Below are 22,213 nucleotides of genomic sequence, written 5' to 3'. Positions count from 1 at the left end.
CAGGTCAGTGCTGTATCCAGGTCAGAGCTATACTCCAGGTCAGGGCTATACTCCAGGTCAGGGCTATACTCCAGGTCAGAGTTATACTCCAGGTCAGAGTTATACCCCAGGTCAGAGTTATACTCCAGGTCAGCGCTATACTCCAGGTCAGAGTTATACTCCAGGTCAGAGTTATACTCTGGGTCACTGCTATACTCCAGGTCAGAGTTATACTCCAGGTCAGAGTTATACTCCAGGTCAGAGTTATACTCTGGGTCACTGCTATACTCCAGGTCAGAGTTATACTCCAGGTCAGAGTTATACTCTGGGTCACTGCTATACTCCAGGTCAGGGCTATACTCCAGGTCAGAATTATACTCTGGGTCACTGTTATACTCCAGGTCAGTGCTATACTCCAGGTCAGAGTTATACTCCAGGTCAGTGCTATACTCCAGGTCACTGCTAAACCCCAGTTGAGCTCTATACTCCAGGTTAGTGCTATAGTCCAAGTCAGTGCTATACTCCAGGTCAGAGTTATACTCTGGGTCACTGCTATACTCCAGGTCAGAGTTATACCCCAGGTCAGTGCTATACTCCAGGTCAGAGTTATACCCCAGGTCAGTGCTATACTCCAGGTCAGAGTTATACTCTGGGTCACTGCTATACTCCAGGTCAGTGCTGTACTCCAGATCAGCGCTATACTCCAGGTCAGAGTTATACTCCAGGTTAGCGCTATACTCCAGGTCAGCGCTGTACTCCACTTCAGAGTTATACTCCAGGTCAGCGCTATACTGCAGGTCACTGCTATAGTCCAGTTCACTGCTATACTCCAATAGAATTCCCACAACTCTCAGGCCTAAAGAATCAGACGGCAGAGTTCAGAGCAAAAAGATGACTAGAAACTAAGTGGGGCATATCAGAAAGGAGAGCTCCAAGAAGAGGGAGCCCAAAATTCTGTATATCAGTTATATCAAAATCTCTAAACAATCCCTACATGGAAGAGACTTTAGCTGAGGATAAAAGAACAGAACTGAGATAAGAGATGCTGCCCTAGAGATAAATTTTGCTGTTTGAGTCCAAGAGTATTAAATTGGCAGCTAAAACACTCCAGAAAAATATAATCAACTTCAAAACATTACATTTACACCCAGAATACATTCCAAAATTACTTGATACAAGAATAACCAGGAAGATGCGATCCATTTTTAACAGAAAAAACAATAAATGGAGAAAAAAATCCCAAGAGAATCCAGCTGTTAGAAGAGCAGACAAAAATGTTAAAGCAACTATTATCACCATGCCTAAGGACTTAAAGGACACTATGCTCTTGATGAATGAAAATATAGGAAATCTCAGTAGAGATCCTAAAATTACAAAAAAGAGAACCAAATGGAAAACTTGACACGGGCCACATTCTTTAACTGCTAAACAGAGAACTATAAATTCATTTTTGAATGGTGGTAGAAACATATGATAAAAATTTATAAATAATATAAAGTTGTAATGATAATAGATAATAGAGAATACTTAGTGCCATAAATCAGAGAAGGCAATGGCACCCCACTCCAGTACTCTTGCCTGGAAAATCCTAGGGATGGCGGAGCCTGGTAGGCTGCAGTCCATGGGGTCATGAAGAGTCGGACACGACTGAGCGACTTCCCTTTCACTTTTCACTTTCACGCATTGGAGAAGGAAATGGCGACATACTCCAGTGTTCTTGCCTGGAGAATCTCAGGGACGGGGGAGCCTGGTGCGCTGCCGTCCATGGGGTCGCACAGAGTCGGACACGACTGAAGCGACTTAGCAGCAGCAGCGGCAGCAGTGCCGTAAATTATTGTAAGTGCATTATACATTAATTTATTTAACCATCTTAATAATTTTATAAAGTATATGCAACTGTTATCATTTTTACAAATAAAGAAATTTAGGTACAAAAAGATTAAATAAACTACTCAAAGTCATTCAAGCCAGTAAGTGGCTTAAGGCAGGAATTCAAACCCAGTAGACCTATCTGTAAATTCTTAAGTATCTACACTGCACTGCCCCTCTAGGAAGAAATTATTATGAATCTTGGAGAATGCCTAGGACTGGATACTGGAAATATTACATATCAAAATGTGTACGCAGTCAGAGGCAGGCTGCTGCTGCTGCTGCTGCTGCTGCTGCTGCTGCTGCTGCTGCTCAGTCGTGTCCCACTCTCTGTGACCCCGTGGAGCTTAACCCCAGGCTTCTCTGTCCACAGGACTCTCCAGGCAAGAACACTGGAGGGGGTTGCCATGCCCTCCTCCAGGTTTAAGGTACGCTTATGGGGAAACGTACAGTCTTAAATATACACAGTAAAAATTAAGACAGATAAAGTTTAATGTGTTAAGTGTTTTACTCAAAAAATTAGGAAAAAGGCAACAGGATTAAATCCAGAGAATGTAAAATAAAATAAAAAAGACAGAAATTAAAGAAAATGGAAATAAAAAAAGTAGTAAGGAAGAAAAATATAAAACCAAATCTAGTGCTTTGAAAAGATTAATGAAACAGACAAATTTCTACAATTAAAATAAATAAACTAGATTTGCATTAACATGGATAAACCTAAAAGATATAATAAAAGCAAACTGCACAGTATGAAGCCATTTGTGTAAATTTTAAAACATGCAAAACAACACACCATCTAGTTTATGACTATATATCACAAATACTGTAATAGTTCAAGAAACATGGACAAGGAAGGATTCACACCAACCTCAGGACGGTGGTTTCTTCTAGGCAGTAAGCTATGGCGATAACAGAGGTGTGGTGAAGGATACCAAGTCATACCCATAAATATGAATTTCTCTAAAAAAAAAATATATTCTGAAGCAGATGTGACCAGAACTTAACATTGGTTAAGTCTGAACGCTGAGCATATGGGCTTTCAGTTTTTGTTTTGTGTTTTTTCTCACCTATTTTTATAACTAAAAAAGTATTTCAGTTTTTACAAAGTATTTTACAACTAAAATTAACTTATACCTGCTACTTTCACTTACTTCTAGCTCCTCTATGAGCTTCCCGGAAGAGCTCACGTTCACCACAGTTAGGTTCTATGTCTAGTGGGTCAATGAACACTTGATGACTAAATAAATGAAAACAAGAGCATATGACCTCTAGGGGTGACTTTCAGTCTATAAACACTAAGATTCTCTCATTGCATTACAGATTTTCTCAAGAGGCAAGAATGAGAGATTCGAGAATAATAATGAGAACTTTAAGCTTTCAGCTCAGTGCTCCACACAGTTTCTCTTTCTTTCCCACTTAATACAGAACAAGGGCACTGAAGTGGTCCCCTGATATTAAAGAATGGGGGTAGGAATCATAATTATAACCACAGCAGCTGCAGCTAATATTTGTTAGTTGCTAAGTGACAAGTATGCATTATCTCATTTAAAGTACACAAAGCCCCCAAGAGGTAGATATTAGTGTGCTTCACATGATGAAACCAGTGGCCCAGTCCTTTCAAAACTTGCCTGAGACTACACAGCTCCTTTCCTACTTATTTATCAAGAAAAAAACCATGAATAGATGATGAACAAGCCAACTATGATATCTATTCTTATAGGAAGGGTCCCTCTATTCAACCCATTCCCAATTTCCTCCAAGTTTGTCGTTCTGTCTCTTAGGCATTTGTAAGTGTTCTTATGAACATCCCCCCAACCAACGTGGCTGAAAGTGGTACCATCACCTTCTCACCTCTGTGTTCTTCAGCAATAACCCTGAGAAGCAGACAAGGCTGGCATCATATCAGCGTCACAGACGAGAAAACAGAGGCTGCTGTGGGCTGAACTGTGTACTCGAACCCTCAGCACCTTTGAATGTGACTGTGTTTGAAGACAGGGTGTTTAAAGAGGTGATCAAGAGGAAATGGGGTCATGAGGTTGGGCTCCAACATTACTGACATTAGAAATCAGGATACAGACATGCATAGACCAAGAGCCCACGAGAGGACAAAGGGGGAAGACAGCCGCCTGCAAGCTAATGAGAGGGGCCGCAGAGGAAACCTACCCTGCTGACCCTGTGACCGCGGGGTTCTAGACCCAGAACTGTGAGGAAACAAGTGTCTGCCGTTCACGCTGCTGGGTCCATGGCGTGTGTCCCAGCAGCCCCAGCACACTAACAGAGCACAGAGGTGCCGAGGGACCCTTCTGGGGTCACACGTGAGGGACTCAAGAGGTGGGCCTCTAGCCTCCCTCTTCTTTCTCCTTCTCGGGAATAATGATTCTAAAGTATCAGGGTCTCTTTTCAGACCGAATATTTTATATATGAGTGCATACTTAAAATACTAACATGAAAAAAACGGAAGGTACAAATTTAATTCCATTTCTTTTGGCTTCTTCTTCCACTGAAGATGCAGAAAAACATGGAAGACCATCACCACCAAACGACAGAACCATATTTTGCTTCACGCACTGGAGACCTGAGGTCTCCAACAACTTTAGATGGGACAAATGTCAGAGGGACTGAGCCCTTCCCACTGAGCAAAGACCCGCGGCCAAGTACCCCTGGGGCACAGATGGGGTGAGGAGTTAACAGGCATCTGACAAGGACTCGGTCAAGTCAGAGGAACCAGCCAAAGTCTCATCCACCACATGGGCTAGGACGAGGCACTCAGTCTGGATTAGAGGTGTCCTGAATCTCTCCCATCAGACTTGTGCCTGACTTACAGGAAGTCAGGAGAAGACGGAAAGCAGAGTGACATCTCATCTCCGCTGACAGATGGGGACTCAGTGACGCTCTTACACTCCTGCCGCAAGGCATGTGAAACCAGTGGAGAACCGGAAGGAATTCAAGCCACGATCCAAGTCAACCCACCCAAACTCCTGATTAAACAGAAGGGTTCAGCTCCTCATCCCGGGGACCTCTTTATCACCAGAAGAGAAGCCAGCTAGGACAAAGCTGCCAGATACAGAACCGCCATGGCCAAGGCTGACCTGAGGTCCAGCCTCCTAACTCTGCTCCTCAGCTCCAGGGGCCCAGGGCAGTGACGTCATTTAGTGTTCAAGCCAGTTTGATTTCTGTCATTTCCAACCAAATGAATCTAAAGTGACACAAAGCACAACTTCCAACCAATATTTTTTACAGAGTATGTACAGGTATTATTACACATGCAAATTCTTGCATAAACTGGCAATACACAATTTCTGAGTCATTATGATATCCTCTAGACTCACTAAAATTAACTTTAGAATGCTATAAATGAACAAAACAATACTATAGAATAACTGTACTATTTTTAAAGCAATCATAACAAAACAAGCTATAAAGTAACCATCAATGACTTCACGGAATGGCATTGATGTGTTTGTGTTCTAAAGAGCCCACCACCATGCAAAACACTGCAGGATTCCTATTTTGACAGTGCCTCCTAGAAAACTAGTTTTATTATCTCACAGTCTCCTTCAACCATCCACATGTTTACATCTACCATAGTGAATGAGAAGAGATTCAAATTATTACTTAAAAACCATGAAAGTGCTAGTGGGAAGATTCTAAACTGAATCTGAACGGAGAAATTAAAATAAGCATAGCAGGCAGACAAAAAGTTTTGAAGTCAAAATAAGCACTCAAAAAATCAAGCATCTTTTCAAAATATCCAAAGTACCATTTTAGTGTTTGAGAATAGCCAAAAATATTTTCAAATACTCGTGCTCACCAAAAAAAAAAAAAAAAAAGAAAGAAAGGAAAAGGAAAAAAGGCTCACAGCCTCCATATTTTCATGCCAAGTTCCAAGCTGGAGTGATATTTTATGAATTAATTTATAAGGTCCTAAAAGAAGCTATAAAGGAAATAGGATCTGCCTGTCCCCTCTCTGGAAGCCCTGAATCTTTTAGCCTCTAGCCTCTGAGCTAGAAAAGCAGCCTCTGTGACACAAAACAGAAGGCAGTGATTCCTCCCAGGTGCCCTTTCCTGTGTCAGCCTCTCTGCCCCTAGACAGCGTGATGGCTTACCTGGACTCCATCAGCAGAGGAATTGAGTGCTTCACGGAGGAGAGAGAGTTATCAGACTGCTCTTCACCTGCCTGAGCCAGCTGCCCACCCCCAGGCCATGTCCAAGGTTGGGATAACACAAGATCAGTGACAAGGCACGATGATACTGGTGACTGCCGCGCTCAGCCATAAAGAACATGCTTCCATGGGAAATCATGAACTAATCTCATTAATCTTTCCCGGAAACTTCAAGAATGTATTCTGCTGGCATCCTGGTAAATTAATTTCTCCAGTTTCTAAACCCCCAACGTTTAAAAGGTAATCCAAACTAGATAGGGCCTAATTAACTGCTTATTAGCTAAGCCTCTTAGAAGGCCTGTTGTCTTTCTTCACACAGCAACAAAGTTTACTGAGTATTTCACACAAAGCAAGAAGGACCAGAAGCAAAATCTATACTTTTCTCCTAAGTCTGTGTTCCTACCCAAGACAGAGCCTGAGTTGGCATCACCTTAAACAAACACGTGCTCCTGCATGGCAGAGCATGGTGATGAGAGATCTGGGGGCTGGGAAGAGGATTATTTTTTAGGCAAATTCAGAAATTTCTCTCTGTAGCCTTGCATGACCACTCTTGTTTCAACTTAATTTCCATCACATCCTCCCTACCCTGACTTTGCACATTTTATTTCCTTCACTAAAGGCAAAACAGTCTCCCAAGAGTTCCTCCAAACTAACCTTACGGACAAAAATGCAAACACCAGCACAACTGATCATTTTGTCAGCAATCCTTGGTATCACAGCCCCAAAGAGGATTGCAGCTGGTAATCAGACAAATATTCCACAATACCATCCACAGGCACCCTGAGTTTCTGGTCACTGACTAGCAGCTGACGAGCACCAGCTTGAGTAGAGGAAACGTAGGAATAAAACTTATTTGCTCTTGGGTTTTACTCTGTGGCCCTGCTTGGTGGTCCTCACCCGAGAAAACCCCGCTTCCGATGGTCCACAGGTGCTATTACTCATGTTTAAAACGTTTGAGGGCAGCAGTTCTCAGCACCAGCTGAACATTAGAACTACCTGGGGAGGTTTCAAATCGCCAGATGTCCCGGCTGCACCCCAGACCAATAAAAGTGGCTCTCTAGGGGCAGAACCGGGGTGTGACTAGTTGTTAAGGCACCCCAGGTGATACCAACGGACAACCAGTACTGAGAACCTCTGCCTCCGAAACAATATCTTCAGAGCAAATGCAGAAAACACACAGATTTAGAATGATCGCTAGCCATTCACTTTGAGAGGAGATAGAGAAAAAAATGATCTACCCAAGACTGACCCAAAAGGGAGGAAGCACCACCTGCGAGCTCTTCATCAAGGGACACCGACAGGCAGATGGCCAGTGATCCAGCACTGTGAGAGGTCCTTAAACTCCGACAGCTAATCCACAGGGTGCCCAAACAGAGCCACAGAGTACAAGAACCCTGGGTTCTCAGCCCAAACTGCTCATCAGAACCACCTTTAAAAACACACCCAAGTCATGCCAGACCAATTAGATCAGGATCTGGGGGACTGGCTAGTGTACACTTCTTAAAGCAATGGCTCTCGCACCTAACTTGACCAGATTTACCTGGACCCACCGCCATGGTTTCTGACTCGGGCTGGGCTGGGGAGGGGCATATGAGAACACGCACTTCTAATAGACTCCCTGGTGGTGCTGGCACTACTGGCCCAGGGGTCACACGTTGAGAACCACTGTTTCCTAAGTTCCCCACTTGACTCTGATCAGTGCAGCCAAGATGGAGGGCCTCTGTATAAGGAGAGCACACTCTGGCCAAGCTGTCCAGGGATGGAATTACTGTAGCTCTGCCACCAACCTTGGGCTTGACAACAATAAGCCATTGAGGTTTTTCAAGCTTCAACTTGCTCCCGGTCTATAAATTTGAGATGTAACAAAGAGAGATCCTTGGTTCTTTCTCCAAATGCCTTTTTCAAAGGGCTGCTACGCATGAAACACTGGTATAAACACACATGGAAAGGAAAAGAAAGTGGCCTTATAGGTAATTTAAAAAATAGCTTTCAAAACACAGGAAAGCTAAGTTCTTGTTCACAGGATTTCAGTACATTCGGAGAAACATCAGTGGGGATGGTCTAGGGATGCGTCACAGTGTCAAACAGGCATGTGCTGTGAGCCATTCACGCGTTTCCCAGACTCACCTGTGAGGACCTTGCAGCGCTGCCCAGGTATCTGGGCCTCGGGAGAGGGGCTGGGTGTCAAGGACCATTTGCGCCTGACCAGATGCTCTTGTCCCTGGGAACTGTTGAGGGGCTGGATGAGCACCTGCTCCTGCCCAAGCTGGATGAGGCCAACCTGCCCAGAAAGAGAAAAACAGACGTTAGTCATCCTCATTCAGGCCCGTCCAGGACCCTAGCGGCAGAAGCTGGGAAGGCCGCCCAGCTGAGGCCTGTTCCCGTGCTGGGGCTGCTGCTTTGCAGGTTCCACTGATTCATCGAGTCCCAGCTCGTGTGTGACCTGAAGCATGCCACCCACCAGTCATGCTGGGGATCAAGTGATGGAAGGCAGGGGCTGGGGCATGACAGCACCAGTTCTCTGTGTTCACTTTCAAAGGTATATTATTGTGTTTTTGGGAAAAAAAAAACAACTTTTTAAACTATTTTTAAGTCATCTCCCTGGATCATCGAAAAAGCAAGAGAGTTCCAGAAAAACATCTATTTCTGCTTTATTGACTATGCCAAAGCCTTTGACTGTGTGGATCACAACAAAACTGTGGAAAATTCTGAAAGAGATGGAATACTAGACCATCTGACCTGCCTCTTGAGAAACCTGTATGCAGGTCAGGAAGCAACAGTTAGAACTGGACATGGAACAACAGACTGGCTCCAAACAGGAAAAGGAGTATGTCAAGGCTGTATATTGTCACCCTGCTTACTTAACTTATATGCAGAGTACATCATGAGAAATGCTGGGCTGGAAGAAGCACAAGCTGGAATCAAGATTGCTGGGAGAAATATCAATAACCCCAGATATGCAGATGACACCACCCTTATGGCAGAAAGTGAAGAAGAACTAAAGAGCCTCTTGATGAAAGTGAAAGAGGAGAGTGAAAAAGTTGGCTTAAAGCTCAGAGTTCAGAAAACTAAGATCATGGCATCTGGTCCCATCATTTCAGGGCAAATAGATGGGGAAACAGTGGCTGACTTTATTTTTTGGGGCTCCAAAATCACTTCAGATGGTGATTGCAGCCATGAAATTAAAAGACTCCTTGGAAGGAAAATTATGACCAGCCTAGACAGCATATTAAAAAGCAGAGACATTACTTTGCCAACAAAGGTCCATCTAGTTAAAGCTATGGTTTTTCCTGTGGTCATGAATGGATGTGAGAGTTGGACTATAAAGAAAGCTGAGCGCCAAAGAATTGATGCTTTTGAACTGTGGTGTTGGAGAAGACTCTTGAGAGTCCCTTGGTCTGCAAGAAGATCCAACCAGTCCATCCTAAAGGAGATTAGTCCTGGGTGTTGGAAGGACTGATGTTGAAGCTGAAACTCCCAACACTTTGGCCACCTGATGTGAAGAATTGACCCATTTGAAAAAACCGTGATGCTGTGAAAGATTGAGGGCAGGAGGAGAAGGGGACGACAGAGGATGAGATGGCTGGATGGCATCACCGACTCGATGCACATGGGTTTGGGTGAACTCCGGGAGTTGGTGATGGACAGGGAGGAATGGCGTGCTGTGATCATGGGGTCACAAACAGTCGGACACGACTGAGAGACTGAACTGAAGTCATCCCCCAAAAGTCAACCTGAGCAGGTACCTCCCAAAGTGTTGGGAATTAATGACAATTATATCCTTAATAGGAAAAAAAAGTGTATATATATGTATATACATATATATACACATATATATACATACACACACACACACACACACACACACACACACACACACATATATATATAAGTTCCCCAGCTTATACCAGATCAATTGTGCTGGTATTTGCACTTTTGTCCCTAAGGTTAGTTTGGAGGCACTCTTGAGAGACTATTTTGTCTTTAGTGAAGGAAATAAAATGTGCAAAGCCAGGGTAGGGAGGATGTGATGGAAATTAAGTTGAAACAAGAGTGGTCATGCAAGGCTGCAGAGAGAAACTGGGGAACGTTTTCCTCTACACATATATATATAAGTTATATGTGTGTATATATATATATATGTTATATGTATATATATATATGTTATATGTGTGTGTATATATATATATATATATATCCCTAGGGATCACTATTTAGAATCTCAGACTATTTAGAATTTTATACAGAAACGTATCCCTGGGGATTACTAGAATTAAATAAAGAGGATGGAGTCACACCTTAGTGTTAATAGTTTGGTGATAGATTTGTAGATTTTCTTCAGTGTTTCAAGAGAACTTGGCAGAGTAATGAATTAGATTTGGGATCTAATTTAAAGCACATCAGTGACTTAGACCTGTCATTTTAAAATCTTATCAGGTTCGTAAGCAGTATCCGAATGTATAAGAGACCTGAAGACTTCTTTACAAGACTAGTAACTCATTATTTACAAGAACCGTTTAAGTTCTTGCAAAGGATTTATTCTTTAATCAGACTACAAAAGAACTTGAAAATGAAACTGAATATGCTAAATTTCTAAACATGGTTTTAAAGGTTTAAATGTTGTTCACCACCATATTTGTAAACAGGATCTAATGTTATCCAAAGGCTCCTTAAAAAGAACTTCAAAAACTTGCTAGATTATAATGAGAACGTGATTTGTAAATTGAACGAAAGACAACTGGCCGCTTTAATAGAGTGACTATTAATTCTTAAAAACATATACACAATGCAGAGAACTTTTCCCCTCATTTGGAACCAATGCTGACAGCATTAAAAGTCTGCCCTCCTTCCCAGGATACCTGCCGCTAGCTTCGCTCTGAATCATCAACAAAACGAGGTAAACCTCCCACAAGGAACCTGACTGGCTATTCTCTGTGTTTGCCCGCTGGACCCTGCAGTCCACGGCCCCTGCTCTGGGCTCATGGTCGGGACCACCTTTGCCAGCACAGATTGGGGAGATAGAGCCGATCTGTCTTAGGTTGTCATGAAGATCCCTGCTTCTCTCCGCCCCCCGCCCCCCGCCCACACTACTTTCTAAAAGCTGTAAACACACAAAAGCAATGGCTCCCAAACTCCAGTGTACATCAAAATCACCTGGAGGGCGTGGATGCTCACCAAGAACACTCATTTCTAACAAGTCCCCAGGTGACGCTGCTGCTGTAGGCCTGAGGACCACACTTTGAGAAGCACTGGTCTCCACCACAGCTCAGCAATTCCTCCAGCCTCAGGTACAAAGTTTATTCACACCAAAGGATACAGACTCCTCTACCTTCTGAAAGGATGCATCAGTAAGAATCCTCTGGAAATAAATCAGATCAATTATAAAGATCGCCTACAACTTTTAGTCCCCAAATCACGGGGTGAGACCATACTTACTGCTCTAAGCAGATTGCAAGGTTTCCATTTCATTAGAACTTCTGCCAAGAACAACTCAAGAGATTTTACTGCCCAAATAAAACTGTCTTAAAGTGGTACTGCATGACCTGCCGGGAAGCAAGGCTTTCTCTCCTCTTCTCTGAAGTTAAAACCTGAGTCTGTTCACTGTGATACTTCAGAGAGGTGGTTATGGGGGGCAGTGCAGATCCCCACTGGAAAGCCTCAGGGCAGAACCCCTCAAGAACTGTCAGTGGAAATGTCCATGGTTGAAACAAAGTTGATAGATGGGCCCTGCATGGAAGGAGGCCGTGCTCCCTGGAGGACACGCTCCATTCTGACAGGGTCCCAAGTCTTCCCAAAATGCTCAGGCTGCGGGAGGGCAAAGCCCTCCTTGTGCCTAGCACTTTCCAAGCCAGTTATCCTCCACTCAACCCAGGGTCCGAGCTGCAGGGTAGAGACTATTTAGCCAGTAGTTCTGGTGTGACACAACACAGAGAGTCTGTAAGAAAGCCTACAGTCAGGCGACGTGCACACGCACACACACCCACGGTCTCAGCTCCCGGTGGAGTTCTTACCTTACAGGGTCCTTTTCACAGGGACCACACGCTGGTTTCAATCTACTCAAGAAAGAGACTAGCAAAGCTGGTGAGACATCACATGGGCCAAAGACCTGCACTCAACTGGGCAGCCAGGTGCCCCCGGGGCCCAGAATTTCACGCAGGCCTGAGACCAGAACGAGCACCTGGAGGGGCCGCAGGGCACGGCCCACCCATCCAGAAGCCACCACGAGGAGGGACTCGCCCCTGCCCTCCCCAGGCACCCTGAAGCCTCACCAACACCCACTGGGTCATCGCGGTGGTAAGATGTTCTGTGAAAAGTGCTGTCTCCCACCACCACCTCCCTGCCACCCACCCACACACCCACACCCACACTGGCATACACACACACAGACATACATACACACATACACACATGCGCACACACACACATACTCACATATACACACATGCACAGACATATATACACACACACACACACACAATCTGAGCACAGGGGAAAAACTTGTCAGCCCTTTCCCTAACCATCCTCTCCCTCCCCTTCCCCTACAAAACTCACCCCCCTTCCCTGGCATTCTGTCCCAGCCCACTCCCCGCTGTGTTAGACGACATCAGTCACAGCCCAGTACATAGCCTGTGTCTTTGAGGCAAGATCAGAATTATGCCTCCTTATTTTTCCAATGTCTGCCACATAAGAGTGACTCAAGAAACATGTGAGAGAACTGGACTGTACTGGGATGGACTCAAATGAAATGGACTGAACAGAATGAAGTGGACGGACCGGTGCGGACTAGAAGCCCCAGCACAGCGCTCCCACGGCCCCACGCCCACGGTCCTGTCCCCGGCTGCAAGCTGCAGCCCCTCAGCCGATTCTGAGAACTCCTGAGGCCCAGGCCCCACTCCAGGCCACATGAGTTAGATCCCTGGGGGTGAAACTCAGACACTGGTATTTTTTTAAGCTCACTGGGAGACGCTGATGCAGCTAGGGTCAAGAACCACTTTCCTAGCTTTCAGCTGACTGCTGGAGAGGCAGCCACCTCCTGAGTTGATCCAGGATCTGGAGGTGCCCTGGGCACGGAGCGCCTGCACCAGTCTGGGCCTTCCTGACGGGGCACTCTGCCCTGTGGCCCCAAGAGCTGAGCAGGGCTTGCTGGGTTTGCATTATTCCTCTGCTCACCATCTATGTCGAGAAAGGAGCCACTGGGAAATGCTCTGGCAAGGCCTCCCTGTTCCACAGACAGCAGCGAGGAAACGCCTGAGATCACAGCATATGCAAGAACGCTGCAGACCCCATCTGAAGGGGACTGGACTCCCATGGCAGACAGGACTAGAAGCCTAGAGGCCTCTGGCTTTTAAAGGAGACAACAATCCTCGATGAAATGAAGAGAGAAATCTTACATCTTCTAAGATTTGGTATCCTACTAAAGAATTTTGTTGAAGTTCCTCAGTCGTGTGCAACTCTTTGCAATCCCATGGACTGTAGCCTACCAGGCTCCTCTGTCCATGGCATTTTCCAGGCAAGAGTACTGGTGTGGGTTGCCATTTCCTTCTCCAGGGGATCTTCCTGACTCAGGAATCAAACCCAGGGCTCCCGCATTGAAGGCAGACAGTTTACCTTTAAAGAAGTTTGTGGCAAATAAAACGTATCAGGTGTAACCTGATATTACAAAAGTTTTGAGTGGTTCCCTTTCAGTTCCCTTTGTTCTGGAAGCTGGCTTTGAGGGGTTTCAGTGCTGCTTTAAGAGAGCATTATAATCTGGATATTATTAACCCCACCCCACCCCCTGAAGCTGGACTAGCTGTCCCTGCAGCTGGAAAAATGAGTGAAGGTCAGAAAGGTTTGTAACTTCCTAACATTAGTGAGACTTCTTTGCATAACATGAAAAATGTGTTTAAGAAATTCTGTTGCATGCACGTTCTGGAACCATTTGACGCTCTTCCCTCTGTCTGAGGGGACCTGCCTCGTGACTGGTGACCTCGCCATCCTACAAAGGCCCCCCCAGGAACTTCCGTGCCCAGGGAGCCTTCGAAGCCTCTCCTTTGCAGGAGGCCACAGTTCTTGGGTTCACTGGACCGGGGCTTGGTGGCCTCCTCCGTGTGGACGGGTGAGTGTAGGTGGTTGGAGAGGAGGGAGAAAGTCTGCTCCCAAGAAGGAATAACAGTCCTGGGGCTGCAGGCCCTGCTACACTGGCCTCAGACTTTCAGGGGGCCTCAGCAGAGAAGGCAGTGGCACCCCACTCCAGTACTCTTGCCTGGAAAATCCCATGGACGGAGGAGTCTGGTAGGCTATAGTCCATGGGGTCGCTAAGAGTCGGACACGACTGAGCGACTTCACTTTGACTTTTCACTTACATGCATTAGAGAAGGAAATGGCAACCCACTCCAGTATTCTTGCCTGGAGAATCCTAGGGATGGGGGAGCCTGAGGGGCTGCCATCTTTGGGGTCGCACAGAGTCGGACACGACTGAAGCGACTTAGCAGCAGCAGCAGCAGAATCTGGGGGGGCTCAAACCTGTCCCAGGAGCACCCCTGATACAGCACAGGCATGAGGGGCCTCCCAACCTCCACAAGGAGCCCCCCTTTCAGGGTTGTGTTGCTGCTTCTGCAAACGTCAACTGCCTGAACACAGATTCTCGGTCTTTACTCCAAAGTCGGCCTGTTTCCAGCACTAGACTGTCAGTCACAGACCCCCTCCTTCTGACCCCTCTCGTGTAGTCTTCCTTTCTGTTTCCACCACCCAAGCCTTGAGGCCCATCGCCTCGCCCTTCCAAATGCCCCCTGCTCCTGTCCTCCCCAGACTGCTCTCCCCAGGGACTCCCCGCTTAGTAGCCAGAAATGCCCCCTCATGGCCTCCAGGCCAGTGATCCTCAAAATGGTCCCTGACCAGCAAGCAGCCCCTGAGAACCCGTCAGAGCTCAAGCTCTCGGGTCCACCGCCAGATGGACTGGATCTGAAACCTGGGGTGGGGGTGGCCAGCAATCCAGGTAGCAAATGCTGCCAGGAACTCTGATGCCAGCTCAGGGTTGAGAACCACTTGTAAAGGATGAAACCCCTCCCTACCCCCACCCTGCAGGCTTAAGAGCATGCTCCTTCCCCTGCGAACCTTCCAAGACAGGGCCCCATACCCTACTTCTCTCTGAGGCTCACTGGGAGCCTACCGGAGGGTCCTACACATGGCAGGTATATGATAATGATCTGCTCATTTAGTCAACAGCCTTGACTGTTGGTTGATCTATAAATGGAAAAGTCTGGAAACAGCCTGTGGGTCAAGAGAAGAAACGTGTTTCCAATACCTTAACGTGCCAGGCTCTCACTAACTGATTTCAGACTTTATCTTACTTCATTCTCTCGACAGCCATGCAAAGCCAATGCTATCTACCCTTGTGTGACTTCAGACAGGGGCATTCAAAGGACGTAAGGGACTTGCTCAAGATCACAGCTCAGACTAGTCTCATTTCCGAAAGAACATGGGTGTGACGGTGCACCTGTGAGCTCGCGTGTAGCAGCACGCACGGGGAGGTTGCTGACTCTGAGTGGGTCCCCAGGACATACTAGCTGCAAAAACATCTCCTGTTGCACATATCCAAGGTCAAGGAGCTGCAGTGTCTCCATTTCGGGAAATAAGCTTCAAGAATGCTGTCAAAGAAGACATCTTCATTCAGTTCATCATCCCATCTTGTACTTCTTTTTTAATAGGTTGCCAACTAAATACAAAGTTCAGATGGGAAAATCTAGCTATGTACCCTAAGTAAGTACCTAGACAGGCTTAGGTATCCAAGGTTACGGTCACAGGCAGCCTGATGCTCACGAGTGGTGGATACAGAGTTACCATCAAGCAGAGTGAGCATCCTTCCAGAGCAGCTGGTGGGAGGCCTTAGAATTCTATGCTCCAGGTTCTCCTTTTCAATTCCTCCACTTCCCAAATTTCACAACTGTCTTTTCCCTCCTTGCTTTCCTTAACATCCACTCAAGCGGTCGTTTTTACAAAGCTTTTAAAAATGTGTTTTGCATTTTCCAAATACATTTATATTGTGCATGATAAATTCTTCAGGAACATTAACTGATGAATGACTAAGACTGTGTGCCTTCCCCACACCTGTATCAATACCACGATGCAGGATGACATGGTGTGGTCTCTTTGCTCCCTTCCCAATGGCCTCCACACCACACGGCTTTTGCCAAGACTGCTTCCTACTCAGCTGTAGTGATCAAGTGATGCTGCATTTAAAAGCTGGGCAATTTTGTGGTCAATGAAAAGTGAGTCGGGCAACTCTAAAGGAGAGGCAGCAACCTCCGCAACTGGCCCCTTCATCAATATCACGCTGCCCTCTTGAGAGCGTGGGCCCCCAACTCTTCTAAGCCACCTACTGACTGCCTGGCTGACCTCAGTCCCACCCCGTTTTTATCTGAACCACAGTTCTTCCCCTGTGGAAACAGTTAGCACTCTCTAAAAGCTCCTGAGCAGACTGGAAGGAAGAGCTATGGGAACTAAGAGTGTGGGGAGCAGCAAGGGCGAGGGGCTCCCGCCCCGGCCCTGCACTGTGGTCGGGCACAGACAGACAGAGCCCCCTGCCCTGTGGTCGGGCACAGACAGACAGAGCCCCCTGCCCTGTGGTCGGGCACAGCCAGCCAGGCTGGCTGGCCCATGAGGCCCCAGTGAGCATCCTGGGTGAGAGAGACATAAGCCAGCATCCTTAGAGCATGGATGTGACTCCAGAGAAGGTGTCCTGGGACCACCCCTGACCTTCTGTTTCTCCTGGGTGGCCTGGAAAAAGGGCCATGCCCCAGAGCTCCTGGGTGTCCCATGTGGCCCCAGCATCTCGCCCACAGCACATCCCCGCAGGCCACAGCCCCAGCTAAGAGGCGGGCATGTTCCAGCCAAAGACTTCCCTGACCTGGCGCTCCTGAGGCAGAAGGGCCCCTGTTCAGCAGACCAGACGCTCCGCCTGTCCGCCCTCCTCTCCTCACACGTGGGGATGAGGACGGCCGCTCCGTCCTCTTCTTTCCGACAGGCAGCACTGAGTCTTTTCAGAGACGGACACTCACTCTGTCTTTGGGGTTCCACCTCCACTGCCTGCTCTGGTGAATCTTAACCCGAAGTTTCTTCAGATTCTGCCAGCCTTCCATGATCTGGTCCCATTCACACGAGGCAGCTGATCCAAACTCACATAAATCCTCTGGGAGGGAAAATACCTTCCTCGTATGCCCAGAGTTCATTGCTTTGAAGTCATATACAGTTACAGAAACTTCCCAAAACCTATGTTATGTCTGAGGACTTCTCTGAAATGTAAATAAAATGAAGATGCATAAACATAAAACAATTAATACCTGAGCCCATGGTCTCTGAAGATCCAAAAAATGCAGCTCGCATAGCTTTTCAAGGGAAGACAGAGAAGGGAAACAGCACAGACCCCCCACCTCCGCCCACCGTCAAAAGGCAGGGTTCCCAGGGTGGAAAGCAAAATGGAGTGTGAGATTTACTTCCCCTGCCCCCATGAACAATTAAGGAACGATCCATTCTAATCATGCATCTCCTTCAAACAGGTATCAAACATCTCCGGGGGCAGACAGCTCAGGGAGCAGAGCCCACACACCCGTCCCTGCAGGCAACACTCCTCATTAGGCTGTTCCGGAGACGTGAGATGCAGCAGGTTTAATTCATACTCAACACCGGAATAAAACTGTATCGAACACATCCATGTCCACCTATTTCTTTACCTTCTTACGGCTGCTTCTGCACTCTAAGAGCAGTGTTGAGTCGTTGGGACAGAGACCATACGGCCTGCAGAGCCTGCACTATTCACTACTTGGTCCTTCGCAGAAACAGTTTGCCAGCCCTGCTCAACAGGATTCTTCAGACACAACAAGGCTTGGGAATGCTCCCAACTGTGGGCACCAAAACTCACCTACTGGGCATGATTCCTTTCCCCATACCTCATGGTTGAACCTGTCCTCTAAAACACACAACACCCGAGCGAGATCTCTACGGGGCTTCTACCATGGTCCAGGGGGGCTAACACAACGTTACCACCCAGCGGAACTGTCTTAAGCACACCGAGAACCAAAATCAAACTAAGGTGGGGTGTGATGCAAACCTGGTTAGCCTACACTCCTGCTGCTTTCTTTTCTAGAAGAGCAGGACCACTCTGCCACTCCAAGTCACCCAGCAGTCTCTGAACCCCCGCCTTTCCTCTCTAGGGTGTATCAGAAAGAAGTGTCTAATGTCCAGCTTACATCTATGGGATGCACAAGGCAGACGAAACCACAGAAGTACGAATTTTAAATCTCAAGTCTTAGAGGTGCCCCCACCGCAGCTGGCACATACTTAACGCAGCCTCTTTGTCTTGTTCCTTTATCTAAAGCACAGCGCCCTCACATGGTGCTGAAGGGAAGGGCAGTGCTGCTGAAAACCTGGAGGACAGAAGGGAACTCTCACAGCTCAGAGCCATGTGTGAAAGGGCCCAGCACTCACTCCAGGAGGATTTTAAATCAGTGTTATCCAGATATCCACTCTCAGATCCTTCGCAGATAGCGCCTCTCTGGAAACTTTACACCAAGAAGTATAAACTCTGACCTCTACAGAAACTCACTAAACCGCAGCAAATGGGATTCAGATGTTTCCATGTTCAGTACAGTGATGTGACCTAGACTTTAAACACTTTGGCAAAAACAGGAAAAATGATGTGGGCCTTCCAGTCCCTCCCAGAACATGATACAGCCTTGACCCGAGTCCTTCAGTGATCTGAGCCTTTCTCACCCCTGCTTAAGCCTCCTCACCCACAGCTCACACTCCCCGCCGCTGTTCCACCCTAGCTCCTACCAGACCCCTCCACGGTCCCTTTTCCTCATTTAACCAAAGATGCCAATTTCTCCAGTCCAGCAAATGAAGATCACATTCTTATCAGAACTCAAAAAATCCTACAAGGGGAACTGGTGAAGGCCAAGTTTAGAATTACTACCTAAGTTCCCCTACACTGCCGGGAAGAGAGCAGTCTTACATAAAGACTCTGACCCTCAGGGTTTCTGATCTTTGTGGCAGATTTGTGTCAACTTGTTGCACGCTATGTGGGTAAGGGCAAGAGAATTCTAGATGGTGGAGCGAGAGAAGGTGGAAGTGGGGAAAGCAGTTTCCTGTGCCAGGAAAGGACAGACACAGAAACTACTTCGCCAGAAGATAGAGAAGCCTGCTCTGCACCCATCCCAGGCTCTGCCGGCTGGGGGCAGCCCATCTGCCAGCCATCTGTTGGGGGCCTGATGAGAAGCTGAGAAGTGTTGTTTGGGCACCACTGTAACCAAGCGAGCCAGTGTGAGCAAAGGCAGGGCAGAGGTGCCAAGGACTTCCTCCCTCCCTTGGAGCACTCCACAGGTGCAGAAACCACAGGGTCGGGGGGAGGTGGTAAGGGCAGATTACTGCCACACCCAGAGAGCTTCCAGGGACAGAGAGAGGGGCCTATCATCAAGGTCAGCATTCCTCAGGCCTAGCTGAGGGTAGGTGCCAACAAACGCCTGCTTGCAGCATAAGGTAAAAATATTAGGGACACCTTCCCTTTCCTGGCTCCCATGTTTTAACTAAGAAGAGTAGGTTAGCGGCCTGTCTGGGGACCCCTCCAAATATCCTTTCCTGGGTAAAGACTCAAGATTACAGAAAGGAGGCCAATGTTGACTCGATCCCCAATTCAAGGACAGACGCACTGTACACATACAGATTGGTGTTTCCAGTGACACGCACACAGCACACCTGTGCAGAAGCAAACAGGGCTCTCTCTACACCTCGGCCAGGTGCACATCTCACTCTAGGGGCCTGATGGATTTCATCAGGGCCAGACCTGTGCTCCCTGGGCAGGCTGTGGCTATCCCGCTGTGCACCCCCACGTCGGTGCTGGCCTGACGCACCTCTGAATTTTCAGGACTGAAAGCGCTGGATAGTGAAATGACTCCCCTTTCTTGCCCTCTGCTCCTAGACCCTCTGGAAGGTTGGGGGTGCTCCCTCCTGCCAGCGGCAGAGCACATCGGAGGCCCCACCGCCATCCCAGCCCTCCCCGGAGACCTCCCTTCACCCCCCCCACCCTTGGCGCCCGGACAGATCGCCAGGCAGACCCGGAGGTGGCAAAGGCTGTACCAGGCCGCCGGCGGCGCCGCAGGCGCTGAGCGAGACGAGGGAGCCGGGGTGGCCGAGCACGCTGCCGGAGTAGAAGCACAGCTCGGCTGACCGTCCGTGGCTCCCGCCTGCGCCGGCCTCCTCCACCTCGAAGCCGCCGGACAGGAAGCGCAGGTCGCGGCGCAGCTGCAGGTACAGGTCGCGCCCGAAGGCCGGCAGGTGCAGCAGCAGGGCGCGCTCCCCCAGCCTGGCGCGCGGGGCTGCGGGGGGCGCGCGGGGCCGCCGGCGCCTGCGGGGCCCGGGGGCGCCGGGCAGGGGCGGCAGGTGCACGTCTTCCAGGCGCACCCGCCGCGGGAGCACCACTTCCACGTCGGCCGCCGCGTCGCCGACAGCTGCGGGGAGAGACGAGACGCGTCAGCGCGGCGGGGCCCGCCCTCCCGCCCGCCCGCCACTCGCGGGGGCCAGCGCCGGGCATCCAGCGCCAGCACGGTCCCGAGACGGCGCCCTCGTCCCATCCCTCGCCCGGGCATCTCCGCGCCGGCCAGCGCCGCCGCCGGGGCCCCAAGCCACTCCGGACTCGGCCGCCCGGGCCCCTCCGGGGACGCGGCCCTCGGGGGAGCCGGACCCCTGGCGGCTGCCCGGAGCCGAGTCCTCCGGCCACGGCCCGCGCCCCCTCGACTCCGCGGCTGTCAGCGGCCGGCCGCCGCGCCGCGGCCGCGCGAGCAGGCGGAGGCCGCCGGGGAGGGCAGGCGGAGGGTGGCCGCGGGCGGCGCGGACGAAGGGGCGGCGGGAGCGGGGCGCTACCTGTGCCCGGGTCCAGTCCCCAGAGCAGCAGCAGCAGCAGGGGCAGGGCCAGGGGGGGCAGCAGGGCGCCGTCACACATGGTCCTCGGGAGCAGGCGCCCCCCGCGCGGCCGCGACGGAGCAGGAGCGCGCGAGGCGGCGGCGCCAGCGGGAGTGAGGCTCCCCAGCCTTCGGAAAAAGTAATTAGCGCTGCGGACAAACCCAACGTGGTAAATCGCAAGCCCCGCCTTCTTCTCGGGAGGCGGGCAACGATTGGACTCCCGCTTTCTCCCGCCCCGCCTCCCCCTCGCCGATTGGCTAGGGCGGGCCTGACCCAGAGTGCGTAGTTAGGTTGTAAGCACTTTCTTACACGTGGTTTCTGGGCAGTTGCGGGAATAGGGCACCAGGTGGCGCAAGGGAGCCGCGTGAAGCCGCCCGTTCCCGGACCACTCGGGGAGACTCCTGACTGATGTTCAGTTTGTCCCCATATTTGGAACTCTGTTTCCCTGGAAGACAGGCCAGAAATTGTCTACCTTTAAGGGACTTCACCCATAAAGGCATATTTTCTCTATATCTAAAGTAAAATGAGTTTTGGTTGTTTGTGACAGAGCAGTTTCGTTCACAAGGTGTGCAACTTTGCACATTGGAAGAAAAGCTATGAGAAACCTATGGTTTTTCCAGTAGTCATGTAAGAATGTGAGAGTTGGGCCATAAAGCAGGCTGAGCGCCAAACAACTGATGCTTTCGGAACTGGAAAAGACGCTTAGAATCCCTTAGACTGCGAGGACATTCAACCAGTCCATCCTAAAGGAAATCAGTCCTGAATATTCATTGGAAGGGCTGATGCTGAAGCTGAAGCTCCAATACTTTGGCCACCTGATGCGAAGAACTGACTCACTGGAAAAGACCCTGATGCTGGGAAAGATTGAAGGTGGGAGGAGAAGGGGACGACAGAGGATGAGATGGTTGGATGACATCATTGACTCCATGCACATGAGTTTGAGCAAGGTCTGGGAGATACTGAAGGACTGGGAAGCCTGGCGTGCTGCAGTTCATGGGGTCGAAAAGATCTGGACACAACTGAGTGACCGAACAACAACTAGTTACATTCAAGGCAGTGGTGTTTATGCAAAATCTTCACACCTCCTGTTGTCTTTATCTTCACAGAAGTCAGTGAAACTGGCAAGATCACACCCTCTGACAGACTGAGAAACTGAGGGAGAGAGAGCTTAAGGAGCTTACTAACTCACCCAGTGAGTTCCTGTCAGAGCAAGAGCTGGAATTGTGGTCCTGACTTCTAGCCCAGAGCTGCTCGCTACAAACAAGAGC

At 48.9% G+C, this 22,213-nt stretch overlaps 1 protein-coding gene across 2 annotated transcripts in view; it reads right to left on the bottom strand.

The window, feature by feature from the left end:
* The window catches only part of ADAMTS17 (ADAM metallopeptidase with thrombospondin type 1 motif 17), a 390,832-nt gene extending 369,682 nt beyond the window's left edge, over positions 1 to 21,150 (bottom strand). For both annotated transcript variants that reach the window (XM_018066305.1, XM_018066306.1), the window contains exons 1-3: positions 20,907 to 21,150; positions 20,124 to 20,494; positions 8,139 to 8,292 (exon numbers count right to left, since the gene is read on the bottom strand). In XM_018066305.1, coding sequence (XP_017921794.1) covers positions 8,139 to 8,292; positions 20,124 to 20,494; positions 20,907 to 20,985 — 604 coding nt within the window. In that variant the 5' untranslated portion in view covers positions 20,986 to 21,150. The remainder of the gene's footprint in view (positions 1 to 8,138; positions 8,293 to 20,123; positions 20,495 to 20,906) is intronic.

The sequence above is a fragment of the Capra hircus genome, chromosome 21, assembly GCF_001704415.2.
Source record: "Capra hircus breed San Clemente chromosome 21, ASM170441v1, whole genome shotgun sequence".
NCBI classification, from domain to species: domain Eukaryota; kingdom Metazoa; phylum Chordata; class Mammalia; order Artiodactyla; family Bovidae; genus Capra; species Capra hircus.
Note: the sequence above shows the minus strand (reverse complement) of the source record. Positions and strands in the feature narration are given on the sequence as shown.